This window comes from Pinus tabuliformis, chromosome 6 (genome assembly GCF_031772625.1).
Source record: "Pinus tabuliformis cultivar Carrire ecotype Pingquan chromosome 6, CPIR1, whole genome shotgun sequence".
Lineage (NCBI taxonomy): Eukaryota > Viridiplantae > Streptophyta > Pinopsida > Pinales > Pinaceae > Pinus > Pinus tabuliformis.
The window spans coordinates 2,031,679,227-2,031,689,913 of NC_142292.1; the positions used below are offsets into that span (position 1 = coordinate 2,031,679,227).

A 10,687-nucleotide genomic window follows, 5' to 3' on the forward strand; every position below is an offset into this window, starting at 1 on the left:
TCCGAATGTGGTAGACTTGTGTGGACTGATGCTAGAGGCCCTGTGGGACCTCCCCTAGCCATCCTAACCTTGCCCATGCTTTCCTTCCATTTGAATCGCTCCTACACAGTCAAACCCTAATCAAAAGCACCATCACAATAAATCCAACCACTTAATGACAAAATACAAAAAACATGTCTTTTCAGATGCAAATAGGTTAGATTCATGTATTTCAACTCACTCCAAGTAATGGCATCATTGGTAGAAGTTTCATTCACATTTTTGCGTTGTAAGGGTCAAGCTAGTTAAATTAGGGTTTACTAGGGTTTCCATGCTTTGTTGTCTTTCAATTTCCTTTTTGCAAAATAGGTTAGCTTCCTTCAAGATAACTTTCGTCCATCACTCAGCTTCTTCTGAGAGCATATAGAAGTTGGCTTGAGCCCTAGCGGACTTGTGCGAGCTCACAGGTGCGATAGCGGACTTGTGCGACCTCACAGGTGCGATAGCTGACTTGTGCGAGCTCAGAGGTGCGACAAGAGCTAGTACTTGTGCATAGACCACGGTCGCTTCCAAGTTTGTATCCAAGTTTGTACGAACTAACGGGTTGATAAAATTAGAGATACTAGGAGTTGTAGCATCATTGCTACAATACTGGAGCCCACAAGTAATCAACCGAAAAGACAAATATGTACAATTGGCTATTTGATAATAGTTACTTGTAGACATATCTAAATTCAAGTAAAATTAAATCAAATTCAACAAAACAATTGTATTAAGTGATATAATTGTGGTTAAAACAAAGACAAACTTGTCATTTATTTGCTAAATAGTTAACAATAATGACATGTATATCTATCTGAATTCATTGTTTAACTTAATAATTAGATCCATCAAGAAAAGATAGTTTTCCAATATTCAAACAAGAATATATTTAAAATGAATTTGCAATATTGCAGAACCTTATTTAGCAAATATGTGAAAGCATGAATGGTTAAAAGTATGAGTTTGAACTCTTCTAGCAATATTTGAAGGACTACTCTTGGGAAACTCCCATTCTAAGACTGAACTTATGCATGTCTCTACACAACTATAAGATCCTTAGATGAAAATGCATTTTCCAAAATACTATCTAACCTATTCAGCCTATACCCATGCTTTATTAGAGAGCCATGCAAGTCATCAACACTAGTCTGACTCAAATCTTTTGTTTCTTCTAAACCCACAGCATGATGACCAATTTTTGAAGAAAATATTTTAAACACCTTTTCAATTACCTTCCTATTTGACACAAACTCCCAGTGTTGTTTAATTGTATTAATGGGTGAAAAAAATTCTACTTAATCACATTCTTTCATACACAAATCTTCAAAATAATTTGTATGAGGAAAAAATAATCAACATAGATAACAAAATGCAGTGACCAATTAACCAAATAAAACAGATATAAATTTTTTTACGAAAAATAAATAGATCTACCAATTTATGAAAAGCTATTTAATTATACTTCGTAGCTAAAAGTCTAGTGACAAAGCGTCTAGAATTAAGCTGAAGACAGGTAGAGGTGATCCGACCGGATCACTTCTCTTCCAAAGCAAGGATATGTTCGTGCCCAGACATAGCCATGGGAACATTAAGAATTCTGCAGTTTTTTATTTACGTAATACCTAATAGGTGGTTTGAAAATAATGATAACAATTCCACCGAAAATCGTTTGGAAATAAAACAGATCAAGGGATCAAACCAAGTGCCAGGTTCCGTCTTTCCAGTCGTGAGCGGGACGTAAGGCTGAAAGGCGATATGCGCAGCGAGTTTTGGTGTCGGGAAAGTAAACCGACCAAAACTCCTCCCCACAAAAGAATCCACGCCTCCTCACGACGAATCCACGCCACCAGCAGTCTTTGTCGTACGCTTCTACGAATAATCCTTGCTGTAAGGGAACAGCCAACTGGCTTTGAGGCGGAACAGGTCGCATTTTATCAGGCTGCACCTCCTCTACCAGTGGTTCGCCGTTATCATTTACAAATTTGTCCAACTGTATACGGCAAGGATCGCCGCGCCTGCCAGGAGTTGTGACAGTTCCCTCAAACCACGCTCCCTCGAATCCCTTCTCATCGCTTCTGAACTCGATTCTCATTCCTTCCACCCATTCCATTCTTTCCCGTTTCACTTGACCGAACAACCCGAAACCCTTCTAATCTCTGCAAACTGCCAGAAACCCTAAATAGCTTCAAATCTCTGCAAACAGCCAGAAACCCTAAATAGCTTCAAATTTCTGCAACGCCCAAACCGTGCCAAAAGAAATATGATGCATATTGCAATTTGTGTCATGTTTTACCCATTTTTACCCCCTTTATGTTCGTTTAATTATTTTGTGCAAGTCATTTTTAAATTACCCATATTTTTGTATACAAATAATAATAATTTATCATTAATAATTTTTTAAATAACATATCCTAAAACTTTCCACTAAAATAACGGTTTACAAAACGACCAATCAAATTAAAACCATCTAACTAAAGTCAAGAAATTAATAAATATATTTAAATATAGATGAGTTTTATTATTAATGAGTTTAGTTCAATATTAATTTTAGATCTATTAAGGATTAGATATAGATCAAATCTCTTTCCATTTTAAAAGATATTTGTACTTCAACATATTTTATCTTTTTGAGGTATCAAAAATTAATATGTTATTGTGGATGTAAGTTTTTTAGTTATTAATTCTAATTATAAATAAATTATTAATTTAATTTTTTTTACTTTTTATGTAATTAGAAAAAGTTAAAATGTTTTATTGATAATTATTATTGTTATTATTATGATTATATTTCTTAAAATAACTAGCTAACAAGTAAACATCTCTTATGTACAACTTACAAAGTGTCCTTTCCTAAACTCTCTTGGAAATACTATATTTAAACTTTAGATGTCCCACTTTAATTATTATTTTTATTATTATTTCTATATAATTGGACTAAATCAAAAAGTTAAACTAAACAATTACCTCAGAACATATCTATCATGTACAAGACAATGAAATTTCACATTAAGACTATATTCAAACTTAAATATAATACCTTGGAATAAGATGTAATTAATTTTAAACTTGGAAAGAAAGGTTCAAAGAAAATCTCACCTCCAAGAAATCAAAAACAAACTTATTAATGTAAGCAATAATAGTAACGCTTAAAACTTCATTTTAAGTAAATAAAATATTAATAATTATATTATAATTATTTTTATAATAAACCTTTATAGAAGGTGAGGCCTATAAGATGATGGTACATGAGCACTCTTGACATGATGTATAGGCACTATTTGTATGCTTTTGTTAGGGCTTTTACTATGCTTTTTTCCTTCTGGTACTATCAACTCCTTTATGGAGATGGTCAATGTTATTGCTTAGGGTTGAATACAACTAGTATTTATAGAAAACTTGTAACATGACATTATAACCTATATGTATCTATATGCAGAAGTATATGTAGAAGATCTATCTATGGCATGTCTCTAGATCTTACTATATGGTACTTATGGTTGTTTACTCCATAGTGTGTATTTGTAATTTTATTGTGTATTACATGTTTTTTTGAGAAATTATAGTTATTTCTATGAAATCTAAAAAATATATCTTTATATGTAGTATTTATTTTTAATACAGTTTCTAGAATTTTAATTTGATAATAAACTAGTGTAGTCATATAAATTGAAGTGTTGACAAATACCTATATGCATCAATTCATAATAAATATCAAAATAAGTGAGAGTGACTCACTAAATTATAATTATAAATTAAATTATTTATTATAAAAGTTAATCATTTATACACATCTAAAGAAACATCTACCACTATAACCTTTAGATTCTTAATGTGTATATAGGGTTTATTACACTACAATGGATTATCAATACCACATACCAAAAAACCCATGTGTTACTTCACATAAAACTTGTACATATGATAATTATTTTAATTAAAGGAGCGTAGATCCATCTTAACTCCAAATCTACAAGTCCATCAAATCTCTTTTACTCTAAATCAAGGAATTAAAGATAAATCATATTCTTTCATCCAACATTGTCTATATATAGAGAGAAACCATGGGTTCTCACAACCTCTAGCCCAAAAACCTCACATATTGACTATTTAAACTCCTTTTTATTTTAATTATTAATTATTATTCATATTTTAATTTAATTTTATCTTTATTATTATGTAATGTGATTGAGTCAAAATGTTTATATAATAATATTATATATATATATATATATATATATATATATATATATATATATCCTAAATTGCCCTATTTTCTATCTCATTTTAGCTTTTGTTTTATCTCAACATAAACCTCTCTTTGTGGATGCTTCCTATTTTATATTAAGATTTATTAAAGTGTTTTATTAATCATTTTTATATGGATTTCATGCCTATTATGTATCTCTTGTAACTTAGGTTAATTTCCTAGAAGTAATTCATAAACTTAATATTAATTATGAGTAAGTATGACTAATGCACTTAGATTCCTGCAACTTATGTTAATTTCCTATAAGTAATTGATAAACTTAGTATTCATTATGAGTAAGTGTGACTAGTGCATGTAGATTCGTGAGGATTGTGCGTGAGCCAATTCTTTCCACGAGGACACGTTTTGATCCTTGACTCTAAGTCCAGTTGCTAATGAACTTCAGAAGGATACCGGTGGCGTGCAATGAGGGAATGTTTTCCAAAGCTAGTATGTGGGGAATGTTTTCCAAAGCTAGTATATGGCCAAGCCAGATTATAATTGCTCGCAGATTTTGTAATTTTAGTTGATTCATATGTTCCACCTCAATAAGAAAATGTTTGTAATTAGGTAAAATAGCTAAGGCCAAAAGGAGGTATAAGATATAGATCATAGGTAGGATTAGCTAGGGAACCATGGACTCTAATTTCATTTTCATGTAATCTAGGTATCGCCTCACCCCTCACCTCTCGGGCTCGAATTTCACTTTATGTACATTTTCTGGACCCAGTAATACAAGAAATCAGGAATGATTTTCTTACAAAGTGTTTAATTTACCTTCAATGCATATTTGAGTGCTGAGACTTTTAGTTTTTTAGACGGGAAACCAGCTAGTTGGCTAGGGCCCAACCAACCTTGATCGTTTACCCGGTGTACTTTCAGAAAGACAGTGTCCGTATTTCCTTTTGCAACTACGTGGTGTGAAAGTTCTGATATTTATTTATGAAATTCTGATTTAACTCTCTTTTGTAGTTAAAGTGTGAAACAAATCCATTGTCTGGGAGTTAGGTGAGTTTATTTCATTTATGAAATTACTTTCTCACATTTTATTTACTCTCAATCCTTGTCTCAATTAGCTTTCACTAGGATCGTGGAGGAAGCTCTTTCCTACACCAGTGCATGGGTTTCTTGCACTTTGGTTCAATTCTTCATTTTGGAGAAAGCATTGAATTACTTTCATGCATATTATTTCCAATTATTTTACGAGTGAATGAACTACTAACTTTAGTAATTGTCTTGAGTATTAAAAGTATCTGAGAACAAATGCATGCATTTATCATAAACATGTTATACTTGCATTTTATGTCATAAGAAAAAAGAACACCACCCGTTCTAGTGGATTACCAAAGTTAGTTAACACATGTGGATTACTTAGACTACTGTCTTGATTCCTTTAAATTGCTTTCATTTCATGAAGTTTGCTTCCTTTGTCTGATTGAATTAATTAAAGCATTTTTTTTCCAAAGATAATTTACCTCACGATTTCACAGTTGTAATTCTTTTTCAACACCCTCACTAAGACATTAATCTTCGGTAAGGAAGGTCAAATATACTTTTACATAGAGACATTGTACCTACACTAGTGCAAGCAAATTGCAACATTGTAAGAATAGGTTGTTTGTGTAGAAGGAAGATCAAGATGGAAACAAATATTTACAAGGGAAAACTTGTGAGAGTGTTAGCCATCCATCTGAAGATGAGCATAGCATTTGATTCCAGCATTTAAGATTGTTTCAGTTGTGTGAAAACTCCTTTACATGATTTACATGCAAATTGTTCTTTTACATTCCAGTATTAGAGTTGATTTGGTGTTAATTTCCTTTACAATTTTTTTCTATTCTATTCTGCAAGCATTTCCCTTAAGAGGTAAGATTGGGAACATGAAAAGCTCATACGGCTTCTCACATTTCCTGTGCCTCATTTGTAAGTTTACAAAACCCCTCAGTTGTCAATTAAGTGTTGAGGAGTTATCTTAAGCACAATTCTTGCAACCAACATTTTGGCACTGTGGAGGCTATTTGAATTGGTAAGAATTTTCAATTTTCTTGCAATAGGGGTAAGTTTGCTATTATTTTTTCTTGGAGTGTGCTTCTATTGTTTGAAGGTGCTGATTTTTTTTTTTTAATTGCATTTTTTATTTGAATTTCATTTTGTCATTTTTGAAATGAATTCCTAAAAGAGATAGGGGTCCAAAGACCACTGGGGCCAAAGAAATACTCACAAATTTGAAACCAACACTTATATTGGTCCTTCTTTTGCAGGCAGAAAGTCCAAACAAACTCACAGCAGGTAGGAACAGTTCACCTAGGCTCTGGTAGCAGTGGTCCAGGTGTGACACAGCCCATAAAGGGGAAGAAGGGGACTGTTGGAACCCATAGTTAGCCTTTTCAGCCTCTTGAGAGCAGTTCATGTGGAAGAAAAACAATGTCAGATATGGAAGACCATGCAGAAGGAAGTGGTGGAAATCAGGTAAATGAGGAACAATCCAATTTTGGATTCCTGATTGTGGATCATGATACACAATACAAATGAAAAATATTTGAGCATGAACTCCTCATTTTTATTGTAAGATACATGGAGAATTAGACTCTTTCTTATTTTAGCTTGATATTTTGTGTAATAGTTATGATTATTCATTGATGCCCACAAGTTAAAGTTATTTCCTGCAACTCTCAAAGACGTAGCAGTCCGCTGGTTCACTCGAGGAAACACTATATCGTTTTAGGAGCAAATGAAGAGAGTGTTCTTGTCAAAATATAAGGAATATTATAAACCTAGAGATATTCAAGATGAAATCTTTACTATTGTGCAAAATGATGATGAGACTCTAGAGGACTACATGGAGAGGTTCATGTATATCCTTCAAAGGCCAAAGCACAAATTTGATCCAAGTACTATTAGAACCTTGTTATTAGTGGGTTTACTCTTGATGCTAGAAATAATTTAAATCTATTAGGACAAGGGGATATTGCTCAAAAGGCTTTGATCATATCTGTGACTTGTGCAGGAAATTCTCGAGGAACCAATATAGATCTCGAAAAGGAATTCGGAATAGAAACATGAAAACGGGATCTATTGATGCTATGATTGTTGGATTAGAAAACAAAATGGACAATATGAAAACTCAAATAATGAATACTGTTAGTAGAAGAATACACTCTATGAAGTTTCAACAAAAACTTGTAAATGAGAAAGAGATATTGTCTATTTATTGTCCTAAATGTAGAAGAAATAAAATCATCCTTTAAGAGAATGTCCTCTTGATATTAAAGAAACTAATAAATGTGCAATTTCTGTAGATAACCATGCTACAGAAAAATGTCCCTCCATACTTGGGTTGAAAGTTGTACCTGAAGGGAGACAAAATCACTACATTCTATGGGAGCACGAAGAAATTGGCCTTGGGTATGTGCACGTATGGTTCCTAAACCTCCACCACATTTTTTTGGTTATAATGCACACTCATATTCCTATCCTAACATTCCTCACTCTCAAAATTGGCATTACAGGAATCAATATGTATGGAAAACCTTCCCAATCTTGGAAACAAGGATGGAGAAGGCCAAACCATTCACATCATTCACATCATTCCTATCTTGCACCTAGGCAATCATACCCTCCTACATATGCACCTTACCCAATGCCTCAACCTTCATTACCTGAGCTGAGTCAACCTATGCCACCATTACCTTTACCTCCACCATTTCCACCTTCTCAACTGCCTCCTCAACTTTTACCCAACCCCAATAATAAAGCCGTACAAATGATCCATTCTGTGAACCCGCTTTTTTGGTCCTTATATCAATCTGTGCCAGTTGGAGTCAATGATCTCCAATTGAGATCAGGGAAGGTAGTAACCTCATAGAATCAAAAGAAGCTTATGGTGATTATCAATGAGAAAGGAGAGGAGGAAACTATTGACCATTCTAAAAAAGACGACACCATTTAGCCTATCCCTATACATTCTGATCCCTTGTCATCTTCTTCAAGCCAACCTCCCTATCCAGAGATGTTAGTTGTGGAGAAGAAAGACCCCATTCATGAGTCTAGCCTTACTTTTGAGCTTAGGAACCTTTTCATAAGGGTACCTTTGATCCAAGCTATCAAAGAGATCCCCATCCCTACAAAAATCATTAGGGAAATCTGTCTCAAGAAGCCAAGAAGGAGAAGACTGGAACCTTAAACTATTCAATTTGTTGGGGTGTATGCACATTGAAAAATATACCAAACCCAGAAACCCTATTGTTTCTGTTCAGATAGGTGATGTCCTTGTCTCCAGTGTACTTATAGAAGTAGGAGCAGCCATTAATGTTATGACCAAGAAAACCATGGATCAACTTTTATTGGTTCATATTCGTCCTACTACCACTGTGCTTGAACTCGTGGATAGATCTAAAATCAAGCTGGAAGGTTTGTTGGATGATGTGGTCATTTCCCTATATTCTTGGGAATATCCCATAAATTTCATTGTGCTTTAGCCAAAGAACCCTGTGGGAGGACATAAATTGATAATGAGATGACCATGGCTTGCTAAGGTTGATGCTTATATCAGATGTCATTGAGGTGATATGTATATTTCCCATGGAGATTCCAAAAAGAATGTCACCTTATATCCACGCTTATATCAGATGTCATTGAGGTGATATGTATATTTCCCATGGAGATTCCAAAAAGAATGTCACCTTATATACCTGCTAGATCCATTCACTGAGATCCAAGACACTTTATGGTTAGACTAAAGTAGTGATGAGGAAACTCAGCTTGTTTCCTTGATACATAAAAATGGCAGGTCCTCATAGAATAGTGACATTTAAGACTTCTTGAACAATCTAGACACCATGCCTAATTAAGAGTCATTAAGTCAAATTTTTAGTCTAGATTTTCAGGAAATATATGACTCTCTACCTCCATCACCACCATCGTTAGTGACACCTTTGTGTACTCTTGAGCCTCATGCTACTCTGGTTGAGATTACTCCAGGTAAATCCTTGTATATCAGTTCGGACGGACTTGGATCCTTCTCAACAAGAGCAACTTGTGAATTTGTTGTGAAACCATCTGGATAGCTTTGCATGGGGTTATGAGGATATGAAATGCATCCCCCGTGAAACTCTTACACACTGTGTCTATATTCAAGATGGAGCCCGACCTATCCAACAACCCCAAAGGTGAATGAGGTAAGCTCTAAGAGATGTTGTATAGGAAGAATTGCAAAAAATCTTAGATGCTGATTTTATCTATCCCATTGCTGATAGCTAGTGGGTCTCTCCATTAGTATTAGTCCCAAAGAAATATGGGAGATGGCACATTTGTATTGACTATAAAGAATTGAATAAAGCCACTCTCAAAGATTACTTCCCCTTTCCTTTCATCCATCAGTTACTGGATACCCTTGCTGGTAAGAAATAATTTTCTTTTCTAGATGGCTTTAGCAGATATAACCCAATACAAATAGCACCCTAGGATCAAGAAAAGATAACTTTTACATGTCCATGGGGTACATATTTTTACCAAGTACTTCCCTTTGTGCTATGTAATGCCCTAGCTACCTTTCAAAGGGCACCTTTGGCTATTTTTGTTGACCTTGAGTGTGTAGAAATCTATATGGAGGATTTCTCTATGTTTGGTGATTCATTTTAGTAAGCCTTCAAGAATCTAGAAAAAGTTCTTCTTAGCTACATCTAGTCTTGAGTGATAAGAAATGTAGATTAATGCTAAAGGTGGGAGTGGTTCTTGGCCATATTATATATAATATCTGTTTATTTACCTTTTCACAGAATTCAGTGGCTACCTTATCAACCTGAAAGCTCTCTCTTTGTGTCACCAAAATCTAAATTAGAATTTGACCAACCTGAATTAGAATTTTAAATTTATTATTTTATATGATATTATAAATTTGGATAATGTCAAATGATATTCATATCAATGATCATGCTTTGCAGCTTTTCAATTCAAAATTCAAACCAAATTGTCATAGTAGACTCAATTAATAAATTATATTTTATATTTATAAATTTTTAAGACCCTCACACTCCCCCACTTTTCCTAAAAACTGGTAGGGAGCTTTTGCATAGGCTGCTCCCCAGCCCCCTCCTCCCTAAGTTTCCTAAAAAATGGTAGGGAGCTTTTGCATAGGGGAAGCTTTTGCATAGGCCCCTCCAGCACCCGTGGCTCCCTCCCCGCCTCCTCCCGAAACCTTGGTGGAACATTGCTATTTTCAAGCCCACATGAATTTTATTTAGTTCATTTGTTGGCACACTTCATCAAGATGATTGTGCTTATCTTGGATGGTTATTCTAGACATTATGTTTGATTCATATACATTACACATAGGCTCAAGAAAATCTCTTCAATTTTATTTTCACTCTTTGACTTTCCTAGATCTATGTAATGAGCAAGAAAGTCATTCATATAATTTAT

General features: G+C 34.1%; 1 protein-coding gene across 1 annotated transcript; it reads right to left on the reverse strand.

Annotated features, from left to right (window-relative positions):
• Positions 1 to 1,714: 1,714 nt before the first annotated feature.
• On the reverse strand, positions 1,715 to 2,131 carry LOC149267400 (DUF724 domain-containing protein 6-like). Its single transcript, XM_089411560.1, has one exon. The coding sequence runs from the start codon at positions 2,129 to 2,131 to the stop codon at positions 1,715 to 1,717; it is 417 nt and encodes a 138-aa protein (XP_089267686.1).
• Positions 2,132 to 10,687: the final 8,556 nt, after the last annotated feature.